Below are 18,960 nucleotides of genomic sequence, written 5' to 3' on the forward strand. Positions count from 1 at the left end.
CAGGCCCTCCCTGCAGCTGTTGCACCTTGTGCGGGCATTACTGGCAGGCATCCAGCTTGTTGGGTGTGGCTTTGATGGAGGCTAGAGGGTGACTGCCACGGATGAGCACAGAGCCTGGGGGTGTCTGGCAGAGAAGTAGCTGAAGGTGACCAGCGTGGTCTGGGGGAGCTCATTTCAACACCAGAACTGAACTACAGTTGGCACTCCACACACTGGGGAAATAGTAAACGAGGGAGGATCAGGCGTCCGGACCTGGGCAAGGCATTCAGATTCATACCAAGCAGACTGTTTCATCTTCACATGGGGTCAGGTGCAAGGCAGCTCCTCTCAACCCAAATCTAACAGCCACCCTGTATTCCTGCCGCTCTTGACCCTTCCCTTCTGATTGCCCAGCAGCTATGAGTTTTGGGAAACAATTGCAATAGCTGTGCTCATCTGTAAAGAAGCTGGAAATACCTGTTCCTTTGACCAGTCATTCTACTTCTGAGATGCCATCCCCAGAAATAATGTTATATACATAGCACTGTCATAGTCTTGAAAAATTAGTAACACAATGAAAGTCCAGCCCCAGTGGGCTAAACTCCTATAACTGCATCTCCCCAGTGGAATCATGGCCATCAGAAGGCAAGTTGTTAAAGGTGGTAGCAGCCAGCACACCTCAAGCTACGTGTGACTCTAACACATCACCTGGGTGAACCATGTTCTTTACAGCAACCTGGCATGTTGGCCTTTAACAGGTGAGCAAGGCAAGGAGGCCAGTTGGTGGAGATGCCTTCACCACCATGCTGCACTTTATTCTAACAGGAAAGCCTTATGTTGTCGGGTTAAGAAATTCTTAAAATATCAGGATACGGAAAATAGAATCACAGCTCTGTTCAAATCTGCAGTGGAAAAAGTCTGGAAGGAAAAGACACTAAAGTGGTAACTTTGGTTAACCCTGTGGGTGGGATTACACCAGTCAGAGGGGGTCTTCGTTGTAGAATCCCCTGCACCTGTGCCTGGGGCCCATAGTGAGCTGTTATGCTCCTCACAGACAGGCATACCCATGGGGGGCTCTTGGGTGCTGCCTCTCAGAGCATCTTGGAGGAGAATCAGCATGCATCAGCAGCTGAGGCCAGGAAATGGCAAGCTTGTGAGCCTAGAGGAGACCCACCCCGCTAGGAACTGCCCCCCTGCCCCAGTGGGCGAATTCCCCGGTCTGCTTTTCTTGGAGGAACCAAATCACTTTAAATCCATGTTCCGGTTGCTACGAGTCTTTTTTAAATTCAGCCATCTGCTCCCTTCCCTCTTTGAACGACTTCTTGCTTTCGTCTCTTAATTTTTTTTTAAGATGTTATTTTTTGAGCAGTTTTAGGTTCGCAGCAGAATTGAGGGGAAGGTACAGAGACTTCCCATGTGCCCACTTCCCCGAAACATGCACAGCCTCCCCCATTGTCAACATCCCCCACCAGAATAGTATATTTGTTACAATTGATGAACCTATGTTAACACATCATGATCACCCAAAGTCTATAGTTAGGGTTCACTCTTGGTGTTGTGTATACTATGGGTTTGGACAAATGTGTAATGACATGTATCCATCATTATGATATCATACAGAGTATTCTCCCTGCCCTAATATTCCCTGTGTTCTGCCTGTTCATCCCTTTTTCCTCCCTAACCCCTGGCAACCACGTAGTTTTGCCTTTTCCAGAATGTCATATAATTGGAATCATAGTATGTTGCCTTTTCAGATTGCCTTCCTTCAGTTAGTAATATGTATTTAGGGTTGCTCTGAGTCTTTTTTTGGCTTGATAGCTCATTTCTTTTTAGTACTTAATAGTTTTCCATTGTCTGGATGTACCGCAGTTTATTTACCTATTCACCTCCTGCAGGACATCTCGGTTGCTCCCAAGTTTTGGCAATTATGAACAAAGTTGTTGTAAACATCAGTGTGCAGGGTTTTTGTGTGGACATAAATTTTCAACTCTTTTATACCAAGAAGTGTGATTGCTGGATTGTATGGTATATTTAGTTTTGTAAGAAACAGCCTAACTGTCTTCCAAAATGGCTTGTACCATTTGCATTCCCCGCAGCAATGAATGAGAGTTTCAGTAGCTCCGTATCAACATTTGATGTTGTCAGTGTTTTGGATTTTGGCTGTTCTTATAGATGTGTAGTGATATTCATTGTTTTGATTTGCATTTTCCTGATGACATGAAGGGAAGTATCTTTTCATAATGCTTATTTGCCATCTGTAAACCTTTGGTGAGGTGTGTGTTAAGGTCATTGGCCCATTTTTTAATTGGCTTGTTTTTTTTATTGTTGGGTGTTAAGAGTTCTTTGTTTATTTTGGGGTTTTTTTTTTGTTTTTTTTTTTGTTTTTTTCTGGCTGTGTTGGGTCTTCATTGCTGCACATGGGCTTTCTCTAGTTGCGGTGAGCGGGGGCTACTCTTCGTTGCAGTACACGGGCTTCTCATTGCAGTGGCTTCCCTTGCTGTGGGGCATGGGCTCTAAGCGTGCGGGCTTCAGTAGTTGCAGTGCATGGGCTCAGTAGTTGTGGCACATGGGCTTAGTTGCTCCACGGCACGTGGGATCTTCCCGGACCAGGGATCAAACCTGTGTCCCCTGCATTGGCAGGCGGATTCTTAACCACTGCACCACCAGGGAAGTCCCCTTTGTATATTTTGGATAACAGTCTTTATCAGATGTGTCTTTTGCAAATATTTCTCCCAGTCTGTTGCTTTTTCTCCTCATTCTCTTAATGTTGTCCTTTGCAGAGCAGAAGTTTTTCATTTTAATGAAGTCCAGCTTATCAGTTGCTTTCATGGATCATGCCTTTGGTGTTGTATCTAAAAAGTTATTGCCATACCCAAGGTTATGTAGGTATTCTCCTATGTTTTATAGTTTTATGTTTTACGTTTAGGTCAGTGATACATTTTTAGTTAATTTTTGTGAAGGCTATGAGGTCTGTTTCTAGATTCTTTGTTTGTTTTTTTTCTTGCATGTGGATGTCCAGTTTCAGCACCATTTGTTGAAAAGACTGTCTTTGCTCCATTGTATTGCTTTTGCTCCTTTGTCAAAGAGCAGACTATATGTATGTGGATCTGTTTCTGGGCTCTTTGTTCTGTTCTGTTGATCTCTTTGTCCATTCTTTCACTAATAACCCCACTGCCTTGATTACTGTAGCTTTACAGTAAGTCCCGAAGTCAGGTAGTGTCAGTCCTCCAACTTTGTTCTTCTTCAGTATTGTGCTGGCTATTGTGGGTTGCTTGTCTCTTTATATAAGCTCTAGAATGAGTTTGTCAATATCCACAGAATAAATGATTTTGACTGGAATTGCATTGAAGCTAGAAATCAGATTGGGAATAACTGACATCTTGACAACATTGAGTCTTCCTATCTGTGAACAAGGAATAGCTCTTCATTTATTTAGTTCTTCTTTGAATTCATTCATCAGAGTTTTTTAGTTTTCCTCATATAGATCTTGTACATATTTTGTTACACTTTACCTAAGTATTTTATATGGGGGAATGCTAATGTAAATGGTATTGTGTTTTTAGTTTCAAGTTCTACTTGTTCATTGCTGGTATATAGGAGAGTGATTGACTTCTGTATTTTAACCTTGTATCCTGTAACCTTGCTATAATAGCTTATTAAGTTCCAGGGTTTTTTGGTCTATTCTTTCATCTGTGTTTTTTATTTTTATTTTTTTTTGTCACGCCGTGTGGCTTGCAGGATCTTAGTTCCCCAATCAGGGATTGAACCTGGGCTCTCAGCAGTGAGAGTGCAGAGTCCTAACCACTGGACCACCAGGGAAGTCCTTCATCTGTTTTTTCTATGTTGACGATCATGTTATATTTCTTCCTTCTCAGTATACCTTCTACTTCCTTTTCTCATCTTATTTCATTAGCTAGAACTTCCAGAATGATGATGAAAAGCATTGGGGAGGTGGGATATTCTTGGCTTGTTTCTGTTCTTAGTGGAAAAGCTTGAGGTTTCTCATCATTAAGTATGATGTTAGCTGTAGGTTCTTTGTAGATATTCTTTATCAAGTGGAGGAAGTTCCCCTGTACTCCTAGTTTACTGAGAGTTTTTCTCATGTATAGGTATTAGATTTTGTTAAACACTTTTTCCACAGTGATTGATATGATCATGTGATTTTTCTTTTTTAGCCTGTTGACCTGATGGATTACATTACTTGATTTTCTTTTTTTTTAATTTATTTTATTTTATTCATTTGTTTAGTTTTTGGCTGCATTGGATCTTCACTGCTGCACGCGGGCTTTCTTTAGTTGGGGCGAGCGGGGGCTACTCTTTGTTGCAGTACGCGGACTTCTCATTGCAGTGGCTTGTTGCGGAGCACGGGCTCTAGGCACGCGGGCTTCAGTAGTTGTGGCACACGGGCTTCAGTAGTTGTGGCGCGCAGGCTCAGTAGTTGTGGTGCATGGGCCTAATTGCTCTGCGGCATGTGGGATCTTCCCAGACCAGGGCTCGAACCCATGTCCCCTGCATTGGCAGGTGGATTCTTAACCACTGCGCCACCAGGGAAGCCCACATTACTTGATTTTCAAATGTTGAACCAGTCTTGCCTGCCTAGAATGAATCCCACCTGGTTGTGGTGTCTATTCTTTTTATACATTAGTGGATTAGGTTTACTAATATTTTCTTGAGGATTTTTACATCTGTGTTCATGAGAGATGTTGGTCTATAGTTTTCTTTTCTTGTAATGTTTTTGTCTGGTTTTGGTATGAGGGTAACTGAGTAAGTTAGGAGGTATTCTCTCTGCACACTGTTTTTCTGTTCTCTGAAAGGGATTGTACAGAATTGGTATAATTTCTTCCCTAAATGTTTGGTGAAATTCACCAGTGAACTTTTGGAAGGTTATTAATTACTGATTCAACTTCTTTAATAAAAATAGGCCTGTTCAGATTGTCTAGTTCTTCTTGTGTGAGTTTTGGCAGATTGTACCTTTCAAAGAATTGGCCCATTTCATCTGGGTTATCAAATTTGTGGGCATAGAGTTGTTCATAGTAATCCGTAGTAATTTTAATGTCCATGGGATCTGTAGTGATGGCCCCTCTTTCTTTTCTGTTGTTAGTAATTGGTGTCCTCTCTCTTTTTTTCTTAGCTTGGCTAGAGGCTTAACGATTTTGTTAATCTTTGTTTCTTTTAACTTTTACAAATGTTCCACACTGGGTTTTCTGAAGAGTGTACATGCTTGTACCATGACCCAGGAATACAAAGAAGATGACACAGTCTCCCCATCCCTCCATCCCACCCTAGGATGTTAGCGGGATTGGGAGTCCTCCATCCCTCTCCCATCTCTGACGTAGACATGTAGAAATAGTATGTGGATTTGTTTTCTGCTAATTTCCTTTTATACAAAAGGAATTTACAGCATCCTCGAGCCTGCATTTTGCTTTTGTAGTACAGCATTGTGCCGTGACTGTTTTTCCAGGTTCATGAGTGCAAGTCTAGCCCCTTCTTGTCAAGGGCTTTGTAATCTCTGCTATGCACAGGTTTTGCTATGTGGAACTGTGCTGTGACTCTTCCCTCTGGTGTGGACTCTAGAAGTGGGACTGTTGGCTCAGTACATGCATAGTCTGAGAGATGCTGGGCAGGTGCAGAAGGAGCTGCAGCCTCTGCCAGCTCTGAACCCAGCACCTCCTGCTCTGCGCTTGGGGACCAACAGCTACCAGCAAGGCTGTTAGTGAGCTCCCTGTCTGTTCTGATGTTTAGTGTCTTTGTTTTATCTCTGTCCACTGTTGATGCCTCTCAAGGGTGCATCAGAAAGGAGCACAGATATGCCCAGCTGTCAGGTTTGGGACAAATCCTGCCCTTTTTGGCACCAGGTGTCTCTCGCAACTCAAGATTTCTTGGTTTGTAGGCACTGGTGCACTCATCTAGGACAGCAGGGGAAGAAGCCTGGCAGAGCTTGGGGAAGGTCTGAGAGAGCCCACACCTTTTCCTATGAAATAGGGGATCAGTGATATTGTGACGGGCATCCAATAAAGATGGGGTAGGGGCTTGGAGTGGCCCTCAGCTCACAGGAACAGCATCATGACAGGCTGTGGCCATGTCACACTGTTCCTCTAGTTTGGGCCACCAGCACCAGCAGCCACTGAGGCCTGGCAGGACAGGGGTCACGATAGAGACCTCCATCTTGACATGACCCTGAAGTGACCTAGCTGACCCCAGTGTGCCTACACAAGGCCCAAGCTTCTTCTGCCCTAAATCAGGGGTAGGGGGCTGAGGTCCAATGACGGTGTGCCCCCCACTCTCTTTTGCAGCTTTCTGTATGAACCCAACAGCCAAGGGTACAAGTACTACCGCCAGAAGCTGGAGGAGTTCCGGAAAGCCAAGGCTGGTCCCACGGGCACCCCCACGGCACCTGACCTCGGACTGAAGCGCAAATCTCCTCCTGAGACCCCGTTGGGGTCCATGCCCACCGCCACTGCCTGCCCTACCTCATCTGACCCCTTGCCCAACGTCACCCCACCTTCAGCTGCTCCAGGGAAGCCGGCCACCACAGCCAACATGAAGAGGAAGCGAAAGAGCCGGTGGGGTCCTGAAGAGGACAAGGTGGAGCTCCCGCCTGCCGAGCTGGTGCAGAGGGACGTGGATGCTTCTCCCTCGCCTCTGTCAGGTGGGCCGACACCCTCCCTCAGCCTCTTGGGGAGGGTCTGGCATCTTTCACTGAGCCTAATGTTTTCAAGGTTCATCTGTGTTGAAGCACATGTCAGAATTTCATTTATTTCCACAGCTGAATAGAATTCCAGTGTACAGATAGACAACATTTTGTTTATCCATTCATCAGTTGTTTAGAAGCTTGGGTTATATTCACTTTTTGGCGATTGTCAGTAGTGCTGCTGTGAATATTGGCCTACAAATACTGTTCGGATCCCTGATTTTGATTCTTTTTTGTATATACCTAGGAGTGGAATCACTGGGTCTTACGGTAATTCTGTTTAACTTATTGAGGAATTGCCAAACTGCGTTCTGCAGCAGCTGCACCATTTTACATTCCTATCAGCAGTGCACAAGGGTTCCAGTTTCTTCTCATTCTCGCCTTATTGTATAGCTATTCTAATAAGTGTAAAGTGAAATCACATTGTAGTTTTGATTTGCATTTCCCTAATGACTAATGGTGTTGAGCATCTTTTCATGTGTTATTGGTCAGTGTATAGTTTAGTTGGAGAAATGTCTGTTTTAGTCCTTTGCCCATTTTTTAATTGGGTTGTATGTCTTTTTGTTATTGAGTTGTAGGAGTTCTCTATATGTTTTAGATATTAACCCCCATTTAGATACATGATTTGCAAAAATTTTCTCTAGTTTTATGGGCTGTATTTTCATCCTCTTAATGTCCTTTGATACACAGAAGTTTTAAATTTTAATGAAGTGCAATTTATTTTTTCTTTTGTTGCCTATGATTTTGGTTTTAAGAAACCATAGCCACATCCAAAGTCTTGAAGGTATGCCCCTATGTTTTCTTCTAAGAGTTTTATAGTTTTAGCTCTTAAATTGAATTAATTTTTATATATGTTATAAGATAAGGGTCCAACTTCATTTCTTTGCATGTGGAGATCCAATTTTCCCAGCACCATTTGTTGAAGAGACTATTGTTCTTTCTCCATTGAATGGTCTCTTGACACTCTTGTCAAAAATCCCATAGATGCAAAAGTTTATTTTGGGGCTCTCTGCTCTATTACACTGGTTTATATATCTGTCCTTATGCCAGTAGCACACTGTTTTGATTACTGTAGCTCTGTGGGAAATTTTGAAATCGGAAGTGTCAGTCTTCCAACTTTGTTCCTCTTTCTCACACTTTGGCTATTCGAGGTCCTTTGAATTTTTGTATGAATTTTCAGATGGGCTTTTCCATTTCTGCAGAAAACATTATTGGGATTTGATAGGGATTGTATTAATCTGTAGATTGCTTTGGGAGGTATTGACATGTTAACAACATTTAAGTCTTCCAATCTGCGAACATGGGATAGCTTTCCATTTACTTAGGTTTTCTTTAATTTCTTTCAATGTGTTTTGTCTTTCTGTTGTACAAGTCTTGTACCTCTGTTAAGTTTATTCCTAAGTGATTTACTCTTTATGATGCTGTTGCAAATGGAATTTTTTTTAAATTTCCTTTTTGGATTATTTGTTGTTAGTATAAGAAATACAACTGATTTTTTGTGTGTTGATTATGTATCTTTTATCTTTTGCTAAATTCATTTATTAGGGTAACAGTCTTTAGGGTTTTCTACACATAAGATCATGTCATCTGCAGATAAGGATAGTTTTACTTCTTCCATTCCAATTTGGATGTCTCTTATTTCTTTTTCTTGCCTAATTGCTCTGGCTAGGATTTGCAGTACTGTGCTGAACAGAAGTGGTGAAAGCAGGCATCCCTGCCTTGTTCCTGATGTTAAGGGGAAAGCTTTTATTCTTTCACCATTGAGTATGATGTTGTTGTATGTTTTTAATAGATGGCCTTTGTCATGTTGAAGAAGTTCCCTTCTGTTCCTAGTTTATTGAGTGTTTTTATCATGAAAGAGTGTTAGATTTTGTCAAGTGCTTTTTCTGCATCAATTGAAATGATCATGTGGGTTTTTCCCTTCATTCTATTAATGTGGAGTATTACATTGATTGATTTTTGTATGATGAAACCACCCTTGCATTCCTGGAATAAATCCCCCTCCGTTGTAGTAAGTAATTAGTTTACTAATTAATTACATGCCGATGGATTTGGTTTGCTAATATTTTGTTGCAGATTTCTGTCTGCATTTATACTCATAAGGATTATTGGTCTGTAGTTTTCTTATATTGTCTTTGTCTGCTTTTGGTATCAGGATAATGCTGACCTCATAGAATGAGTTAGGAAGTGTGTCCTGCTTTAACTTTATGGAAGAATTTGAGAAGAATTGATGGTAACTCTTCTTTTAAAACTTGCGTAGAATTTACCAGTGCATTTATCTGGTTCTGGGCTTTTCTTTGGTGGGCTGGAGGGGAGAGTTGATTATTGATTCAGTCCTCTTACTTGTTACAGGTCTATTCAAGTTTTCTGTTACTTCTTGAGTTAGTTTTGGTAGTTTGTGCCATTCTAGGTGATCCAGTTTGTGCCATTCTGAGTATTGTGATGAAATCTTGTGCTGTCTGTTCCACCCTGCCTGGGATGTGAATCATCCCTTTGACCAGCATATCCCACCCATTAGTCACCAGTAGTCACTCGGTTATCAGATTGACTGTCATGGTATTGCAGTGCTTATGTTCAAATAACCCTTATTTTACTATTTCACTTAATAATGGCCTCACAGCACAGAGTAGTGATGCTGGCAATTTAGACATGCCAAAGAGAAGCCGTCAAGTATTTCCTTTAAGTGAAAGGGTAAAAGTTCTTGACTTAAGCTGAGGTCTCCAAGATCTATGGTAAGAACAAATCATCTATCCGTGAAATTGTGAAGAAGGAAAAAGAAGTCTCTGCTAGTTTTGCTGTCATACCTCGAACTGCGAAAGTTATGGCCATAGTGTGTGCTGAGTACTTAGTTAAAATGGAAAAGGCATTACATTTGTGATAAGATATTTTGAGAGGCAGAGAAAAACCACGTTCACATAACTTTTATAATAGTATATTGTTATAACTGTTCTATTTTATTATTAGCTATTGTCATTAATTTCTTACTGTGCCTAATTTATAAATTAAACTTTATCATACGTATGTATGTATATGTAGTATACACGGGGTTCAGTACTATGTGTGGTTTCAGGCATCTCCTGGGGGGATCTTGGAATGCATCCCCTGCAGATAAAGTGGACCGCTGTATCCCCCTATTGTTTTAGTAGTTGAGTCTTTTCTCTTTTTTTCTTAGGCAGTCTAACTAAAGATTGTCCATTTCGTTGGTCTTTTCAGGAAACCAACTTTTGATTTCATTGATTTTTCTCTCGTACTTTGTATTTCCTGTTTCTTTTATCTCCATTCTAATCATTATTTCCTTCATTCTGCTAGCTCTGGAATTAGTTTGCTCTTCTTTTTCTAGTTCCTTAAGATGTACAGTTAGGTATCGATCAGAGGTCTTTATTTATTTATCTATTTATCTATTTATTTATTTATGGCTGCATTGGGTCTTCGTTGCTGCACGCGGGCTTTCTTTAGTTGTGGCGAGCTGGGGCTACTCTCTGTTGCGGAGCACGGGCTTCTCATTGCGGTGGCTTCTCTTGTTCCGGACCTCGGGCTCTAGGCATGCGAGCTTCAGTAGTTGTAGCACACGGGCTCAGTAGTTGTGGCACGCGGGCTCTAGAGCACAGGTTCAGTAGTTGTGGTGCATGGTTGCTCCGCAGCATGTGGGGTCTTCCCAGAGCAGGGCTCGACGCCATGTCCCCTGCATTGGCAGGTGGATTCTTAACCACTGCACCACCAGGGAAGCCCTATCTTCTTTTAACGTGAGCATCTACAGTTATACATTTCCCTCTTGGCACTGCTTTTGCTACACCCCGTAAGTTTGGGTGTGTGTTGCACTGTTGTGTTCATTCATCTCTAAGCATTTTCTCATCTCTTGTGATTTCTTCTTTGACCCATTTGTTGTTCACGAGTGTGTTTAATTTCCACGTTTGTGAATTTTCCAGTTTTCCTTCTATTACTGATTTCTGGCTTTCTTCCATTGTGATCAGAAAAGATACATGGTATGATTTGTCTTTTAAAATTTATTAAAATTTGTTTTGTAGCCTAACAAATGATCTATCCTGGAGAATGTTCCATGTGTACTTGAGAATACTGTGTATTCTGGTGTTGTTGGATTGCATGTTCTATAGATATCTATTAGGTCTGGTTGGTTTATAGTGTTGTTCAGTCCTCTATATCCTTATTGATTTTCTGTTTAGATGTTCTGTCCATTATTTAAAATAGGGTATTGAAATCTCTAACAATTACTATGGAACTGTTTATTTCTCCCTTCAGTTTTGTCAATTTTTGCTTCATTTATCTTGGGGCTCTGTTGTTAAGTCTGTGTATATATTTAATTGTTATATCTTCCTTCTGTATCAAATCTTTTAAAATATATAACGTCCTTCTTTGTCTCTCATAACCTTTTTTGATTTAAAGTATATTTTGTCTGATACTAGTATGGCTAGTGCAGCTCTGTCTTGGTTACTATTTGCTTGAAATTTCTTTTCCCTTCCTTTGACTTTCAACCTACTTGTGTCTTTGTATCTAAAGTAAGTCTCTTATAGACAACATATAGATAGTCCTGTTTTCTCCCTTAAGCTTTAAAGTACTTGGATTCAGTTTTGTCATAGAAAGCTCAGGAAACGCACAGTGATAAGAACAATAATTGCTACAGTCAATTTTGCACAGTGATCTCCAGCTTCTCCCTCCTTGACAGCAGTTTCAGGGACAGCCAACGTGTGGCCTCATTTCTCATTTTCTACCACAAACCCATAAGGGTGGGGGTCTGTTGTCATCACATTTTGCAGATGATGTTGGTGACTGATAATTGGCCGTCTCCTGCCGTCTGTCTGACTCCCTCACCACAGAGCCTGCACCATGGGCAGAACGCTCTCAACCTCCCTCACCCCTGACTTCACTGGAGCTGGACACCCAGACACAAAGAAAAGTCATATATGCCCTGGCGCCAACACCCACATTTGCCACACAAGGATGGGCTGAGGGGGAAGGCATCTCACCCAGGTCACAGGGCTGGCCTGGCCTGTTGGCCCTGCCCGCCCAGCTCTAAGAGTGGTCTCTGGCTGAGTGCCTCCCTTGGCCAAAGAGAAAAGCTACTGACTGAAAAGTCTGGTACTCCCTGGGGCTCTAGATAGCACCTCTACCCAGGGTTGAGGGTGCCTAGGGTCGGATTGCTGCTCAAGTGCCAAACCTGGTGCCCGCTGTAAAGGAGGGTGCTCAGATGTGAGGGCTATTCTGACGCATGCACACCCCCACCTCTGAGATCATGTCCGCGAGGTCCAGCCCCAGCTCCCAGGTCCTTCACATTCTAGGGGACAAGTACAGGCTCCGAAGTCTCAGGTTCAGATTCAAGCCCCACTGGCCCACATTGTCCCCAGGGAAGCGTGGGCAGCCCCCACCTGCCTGCTCACTGGTGAAGTCGCCCAAGAAGGAAAGGGACTGTGGGCGTGATCCAGTCACACAGCAGGCTGCTCAGACCTTGGCTCCCTTGCTCTCTGCATGGGGCTCTCCAACATCTTTCAGAGCCCCCATAGACCGAGGAGGGATTGGCGTGCAATCTGAGGGTCCAGGAGCACCTGAGGGTGGTTCTTGGCAGGCGACGACCCAACCCCGCTGAGCTGGGAAGACCTGGCTCTTTCCATCCTCCCAGAGGGGCCTCTGCATCCTGTTCTGCCTGGCTTCTTCCCCAGGAAGCCATCACCTGAAGGGTGGTTGTTTCTACCACCCAGATGGGGCCATTGCAGCATCTTGATGTGAGTTAGCGTTGCAGGCTCCAGCCAAGCTCCAAAGGTGATGCCAGCTTAAATGTCAGTTGCTTTAAAGATGGTTGGCTGCTTCCCCAGAAGGAGCTAACAGAACCACGCAGCTGAGTCGTATGCCAGACTCCAAACCTGTGTGTCTACATAAGGTATCTGTTCACCGTAGGGCTTACTTCCAAGAGCCTGTGTGCAAGCATCTCTGGCTTTGCAGATTCCCTTCCTTGTCACCCATTAGCTGTGTGACCTTGAGTGAGGCCCCAGACCTCTTGAGTTTTGGTGTCAGCATTTGCAGTGTGGGGTCATAGAGCCTGCCTGGAGCAGTCATGTGGGGATGGAACTGAGTACACACGATAGAGCGGAGCAAAGCCCCCCGAGGTCATCAAGTGACATGCATACTAACTGTTCCGACTTAAGTGTCCTGCCACATGGGCCAAGTGCATCAGGTGTCGTCAGCACATGGACTCTGCCTGGGACACAGATGCATGGCTAAGCCCACGTGTCTGTTGCTGACCAGCCTGTGTCTTGTTTCTAGTTCAGGACCTCAAGGGTCTAGGCTACGAGAAGGGGAAGCCCGTGGGTCTGGTGGGTGTCACAGAGCTTTCGGACGCCCAGAAGAAGCAGCTGAAGGAGCAGCAGGAGGTAAGGCCCTGGGGGGCAGGGCAGGCAGGCTCCAAGGGGCTGCTGGAGTATCGTCTCCCACCCTGCCCTGCGGTGCCGTGGTCACGGTGTATTCTTCCTGAGCCTCCCTGTGCCAGGTGAATCCCACAGTCAGGGGAGAGGCTCTTGGACAGATGGGTCCCCCATCAATGGCAAGCCACCCCCTGAGGTCCTTCCCAAGCCCACAGTTGGGCCCAGAGCCCAGGCCTTCTCATGCTGCCTGGGCAGCCTTCTCAGCTGATGCTCCACAGCTACTTCCCACTGCGCTCGTGGGCTGGTCCTGACTGGATAGTCTCCATTTAAGCTTATCTTACAGTTCCCTGCAGCACTCAGTACAGGATAAGCCTGTCTGGCACTGGGTGCCCTGAACGATGCAACAACCGTTCAGTTGGTGTTGGGCAGTTTGGGAGTGAGGGCTGGCTCAGCAGGGAGCTCTGTGGCCAGGATATGGACAGCTGGGACAGCTTACCTGGGCCACCTCCTCCAGGCTGGCAGCCCCATCACATCACCCTCGACCCTCCCAAGGGTCAGGAGCCCACGTCGCCCTCATTTGGTCCACAGTGATGGTGCCCAGGATATTCCAGATTCCAGGCCGGGCTCTGGGTGAAACAGAGCGGGGTCCTCCCTGCTCAAAATAGAGATTCAGGGAACCCAGGGCATGTCCTGACACAGGACTCAGTGCCTTCCTGAACACTTGCTCTGAGCCCTGCTCTTGTGCCTGCTCCAGGGAGGGGGGAAAAGGGGTGCCCAACGTGCACAGGGGAGGCAAGGGGGCTAGCTTCCTGCACGTACAGTGCACGGCCTTGCTCACTGGCGTGTGCCGCCCACAGATGCAACAGATGTACGACATGATCATGCAGCACAAGCGAGCGATGCAGGACATGCAACTGCTGTGGGAGAAGGCGCTGCAGCAGCACCAGCATGGCTACGACAGCGACGAGGAGGTGGACAGCGAGCTGGGCACCTGGGAGCACCAGCTGCGGCGCATGGAGATGGACAAGACTCGGGGTGGGCCAAGGAGCGAGTTACAGGGGTGGGGTGGGGGGTTGCCCTTTTCTTCAGGGTGCTGTGGGCTTAGGAAGCCCACTGACTGGCCCAGGAAGTGCCTGGAGACACCACATTGGGGTCTTAAGCCACCTCTCCAGCCTGTAAGGCCTTGGGCAAGAGACTTGGCCTCTTTGTGCCTGTTTCTTCAGTGGCAAAAGGATGGTCCTCTGAGTGTTCACTGGCGTTTGAACACGGTACACAAGGGCTGCGTGGGAGAGCAGGGCTCGAGGTCTCAACCAGCTGCCTCATTCCCCACGGCCCCAGACTGCCCCCGAGACTCCTACTTCTGCTGTGGGGCTGCCACACCCTCCTTCCTCCTCTCACCTTTACCCCATCTCTGGGCAGAATGGGCGGAGCAGCTGACGAAGATGGGCCGGGGCAAACACTTCATCGGAGACTTCCTGCCACCCGATGAGCTGGAGAAGTTCATGGAGACCTTCAAGGCCCTGAAGGTAGGCTGGGAGGGGCCCCAGGCCCCAGCCCCGGCTGTGAGCCTGTCTAGCAGGCAGCCTGCGCAGTGTGCCAGCCCGTCCTGCAGCCTCCTCATGTGGCAGGCACCTGTGGTGGCCTCAGGGGCCCCCTCGCTCACAAGAGGGGAAGGACCCTCTTGCCACGGGTGGCACCTGCTTATGACAGGTGCCATCTGTGTAGGGAATTAGCAAATAGCATCTCAACTGCTGCTTTAGAAACATTTGCTGGGGCTTTTGGGAAATTCTGCTTCCAGTGGAGCCAATTAAAGGCAGTTTACAGGCAAAGCATTTCTCAGGCAGACGCCCCCACGTGTTGGGCTCTCCAGAGTCAAAGTGTTCTTCCCATGCTGCCTTCATGCTCAAGAGGAGAGGGCTGACATAGAACATTCCACATAGTCTTTTAAAAAACTGCTTTGTACCACATAATCTCACCAATGTGATAGTCACCTCATGTGACCACAGCACTCTTTTTAGCACTCTGTGTAACAGATTGCTCTTGGAACATGGGATTTTTCTTCACTGGTGAGCCATTAATCTTTCGCATGGTGGACAAGGCCTGTGTGACCTGTCACCTTGCCCTCTTTGACTTGGCCACCGGGGAGCTAGCTCAGTACTGCTTCTGGCCCTGGGGCCTCTTAGAAGGGGCAGCTTGATCTCTTCTCGAGGAGTCTGACTTAGTGGTGGGGAGGCAGGTGGGCAGGTGGTCCCAGCGGCCAATGCGGCCATGTGGGGGTGGAGTGTCAGGCCAGAGCTGGGACTGGGGATGGCTGCAGGCCTGGTGGATGACGGCTACCTCCTCCCCCTGCAGGAGGGCCGTGAGCCTGACTACTCAGAGTACAAGGAGTTCAAGCTGACAATAGAGAACATCGGCTACCAGATGCTGATGAAGATGGGCTGGAAGGAGGGCGATGGCCTGGGCTCAGAAGGCCAGGGCATCAAGAACCCAGTCAATAAGTGAGTGTGGCCTCCAATGCCAGCGGGGACGGGGGAGAGGAAAAGTCCCACATGGAGACATAGGCCCAGGGCCTGGGTCCAGCCCTATCACTGGGCTGGGAGTCAGGGATTTGGACTCTGGTGGCTGGGCCGTCTTGGGCTCTCCATCTTCCCACAGTGCCAGGAGTGTCCCAGGCAGATGTCACCCGGCCCAGCATAGCCCCCACATTGAGCTGCATTGGGGTGCTGCTGCTGAGCCCAGCCAGGGCGGGTGAGGCCTCCCTGCCCCAAGCTCAGGTCCCTCACCCCCCCTCTTGCTGGCACCAGCCTGCTCCCCGGCTCACACCACCCGTTGCCCCAATGCAGGGGCACCACCACGGTAGATGGTGCTGGCTTTGGCATTGACCGGCCAGCCGAGCTCTCCAAGGAAGATGACGAGTACGAGGCCTTCCGCAAGAGGATGATGCTGGCCTACCGCTTCCGGCCCAACCCCCTGGTGCGTGTGTCCCTATCCCCCTATATTGCTTGTGGCCGGGCTGCCGCAGTTCCTCCGCTGTAGGCGGGTGGTGGTGCTGGTCACAGAAGTGTCCCTCCTTCCGCAGTCCAGCTAGGCTCTCCAGCAGACCCACCCCACCTCTCCACCTTGTTCGAGCCTGCCTCGCCTCCCCAAAGCCTGCCCTTCCTTCTAGAGGATGTGGGCCAGCTGCCTCCGCTAGGTTCTAGACGGGAGGAACTGCTAGCTCCCTTTAGCACAGCATAACCACCTCCCCTTTTATCTTTCTTGCTTCCCACAGAACAACCCCAGACGGCCTTACTACTGAGTGTTCTGGAAAAATGCACAAATGTACTTTCCAAAAGACCGACCATTCCTGGACTGTGGAATGTTCCGGCCTGCTTTTCTGCCTGCCCTTCCCATTGTTGCAAGTGTCGTGCTGTGTATTAAAATCCCGGCGCTTGCCTGCCATGGCAGCCTGGTCTTGCCATCACCAGAAACCCCTCCTGTTCCTTAGCAGGGCCAGGCTGGACAGGTGGGGACAGGATGCTGCTCTGAAGGCTGCCCAGCACCAAGGAATCCTGGAAAACCACCTGGACCTTTTGTCTGCTTATGGGGTCCCCCATCGGCCTGGGTTGGAGTTGAGGGGAGGACCTTTGGAGAGGGGAGGGGCGGCCAGCTGGCCAAGACCTGGCTGCACCTGGGCCAGGGGCATCAGGGACTCCCCTCCTAGCCTAGCACTGCACTGCAGAAGGAGGCTGGGGAGGGGTCTCCAGGCAGGGCCCATTCCTCCCTCAGACCCACAAGGCAGGTGGACCCAGGGCACACCTGTGTCCCTCAACCTCTCTTGACAGGTGGCATTGACAGGGCCCCACACACACACGCACAACAAACCTGGCTAGTGATGGCTGCAGCCCAGGCTACCCTAGCTGCCCTGGGTCCTACAGGTATAGTGGACACACGAGTCCCTAGGGCTCGTGCCTTTGGAGGACAGCTTCATGGACGGATACACTGTACTAAGACATCACACGCCTACTGGAGGAGGGGAGGCTAGTGGGTAGCCCAGACCAAGGAGAGCTTGCCACATCTCCAGAGCCTGTGCCTCACACTTGTGCAGAAACCACCTGGGGATCTTGTGCAACTGCAGCTGCTGAGTGAGCAGATTGGGCAGGGTCTCAGAAATCTGTGAGCCATGCTTGGAGTATCAGGGGGGCTTGGCAAACTGAGGAGCCCCTACCTCTCATCCCCCTGCCTCACACGTACCCAGTAGGTCCTGCTCAACCCCTGTGAGCTCATGGGGTCTGAGGACTCAAGCTGGCGTCAGGCTCCTGGGCCAGCCTGCAGTTCACACAGTCATTCAGCAAACACAGCACTGACTGTGAGTCACATGGATGGGATTTGCCCCTGGGCACCCACAGTCTGCTGGGGCTGTGGCCATTGACCCCTAACACAATCTGAGACTGGTGAATGCCTTAAAGAGGAAGTGGGACCTATGGTGGAGGTGGCCTGGGGAGTGTCTCAGTGAGGGAGTTCAGGGTCTGGAAGTCTCAGCAGCAAACCCCTGGCTGGCGTGACAGGTACTACCCTGTTTCCCCACCATGGACGCTGTATCCAGGGCAGGGCAAGGGGGTGAGGTGGAGCCTGCCCTGGGGGGCCAGAGTCCTGAGCACAAGGGTATAGGTCTGGGCAGCCAGAGGTTCCAGTGATGGGGAACCTTGGGCCTCGGTCCCAAACACCTCACTAAGTCAAGGTCACCCCTCCATTTAATTCTCAGTGACCAGAAGGCTCGCCAGACTCAGACCACGGACTTTAGCCCCAGCCAGGGGGAAAGTTGAAAGAGGAGGCTTCCAAATGCTTTGTGGGTGTGCAGGTATCTCCCAGATACAGGGTGCTAGGCCAGACCCGTAGACAGAGCTGCACCAGACACCCCTGGCCCTCCAGGGGGAGAAGTGGGGCTGGAGTGGCAGGGAGACCTCCCTGGAGGAGGGGACATTGGGCTCTGCTTTAAGGGGTGAGGAAACACGAGAGGGTCCATCTTGCAGATAGGAGAGAGGCATGTAGGGTATTGGCACCACAAGAATTGAGAAAAGTCAAGAAATGAGGCTGGAGATTCAGATCAGCCCAGAGAAACCTGAGCTTCACGCATGAGCAACAGGCACCTGGGGAAGGAGGCTCTCAGGTCAGGGGCCAGAAGATCATCTTGTCACCCAGGCTCAGAGATGGGACCCAACTGTCCCATGGAGAAGGGGCCGTGGCTGGGCCTGGTGGGAGTTGCGGGGATGTGAGGGTTAGAATTTCCCCCCAGGGGATTCCCTGGTGGTCCAGTGTTGTGGCCCGTGTTCAATCCCTGGTCGAGGAACTAAGATCCCGCAAGCCACGTGGCACGGCCAGAAAAAAAAAAAAAAAAAACTGGACCCCCTAGGGCAGGAAACAGGTGGGCACCGCTCACCCTGTTTCCTGAACCCACGAGTATCACGTGGGCAAGAATCCGAGGCTCGTTGGAGGGGTTGACAAAAAGCTGCCTCCTAATTCTCCACCCTGCAACACCCCCCTCCCTGGTCCAGCCCTGCCCCCTTGCATATGCCCCCAATGGAGCCCAGCCTCCTCCAGGCTGTTCAGAACGCTCCCAAGCCCACCCCACCTTGCTCCACGACCCCACCACCAACCCCAGCCTTCAGTGCCTCCTTTCTGCTGCTCATCCCCAAGCCTGAGCTATTTTTTCCTGCCAGGAGCACCATTACCAAACTCCTCATCAAACTGACTCCATCCCCACTTCATAATCTCAGCCACCCCTTGGACCCCATCCCTTGGACCTCGCCCACGTGAGCAGGGGTTCAGGCTACACGGAAGGAACACAGCAGAGAATCACGGAGTCCTTCAAGGTGTCCCCAACCCTGGTCCCTGACCGTCTGCCTTGAGTTGGCCCCCGGGACCAGTTAAAACTTCACA

At 48.2% G+C, this 18,960-nt stretch overlaps 1 protein-coding gene across 2 annotated transcripts in view; it reads left to right on the forward strand.

The window, feature by feature from the left end:
- The window catches only part of SUGP1 (SURP and G-patch domain containing 1), a gene marked incomplete at its 5' end in the record, with an annotated part of 29,029 nt that extends 12,532 nt beyond the window's left edge, over positions 1–16,497 (forward strand). For both annotated transcript variants that reach the window (XM_079702952.1, XM_079702951.1), the window contains 7 exons: positions 6,273–6,628; positions 12,944–13,050; positions 13,899–14,076; positions 14,461–14,567; positions 15,394–15,539; positions 15,885–16,014; positions 16,313–16,497. In XM_079702952.1, coding sequence (XP_079559078.1) covers positions 6,273–6,628; positions 12,944–13,050; positions 13,899–14,076; positions 14,461–14,567; positions 15,394–15,539; positions 15,885–16,014; positions 16,313–16,339 — 1,051 coding nt within the window. In that variant the 3' untranslated portion in view covers positions 16,340–16,497. The remainder of the gene's footprint in view (positions 1–6,272; positions 6,629–12,943; positions 13,051–13,898; positions 14,077–14,460; positions 14,568–15,393; positions 15,540–15,884; positions 16,015–16,312) is intronic.
- Positions 16,498–18,960: the final 2,463 nt, after the last annotated feature.

The sequence above is a fragment of the Hyperoodon ampullatus genome, assembly GCF_949752795.1.
Source record: "Hyperoodon ampullatus genome assembly, chromosome: 4".
NCBI classification, from domain to species: domain Eukaryota; kingdom Metazoa; phylum Chordata; class Mammalia; order Artiodactyla; family Ziphiidae; genus Hyperoodon; species Hyperoodon ampullatus.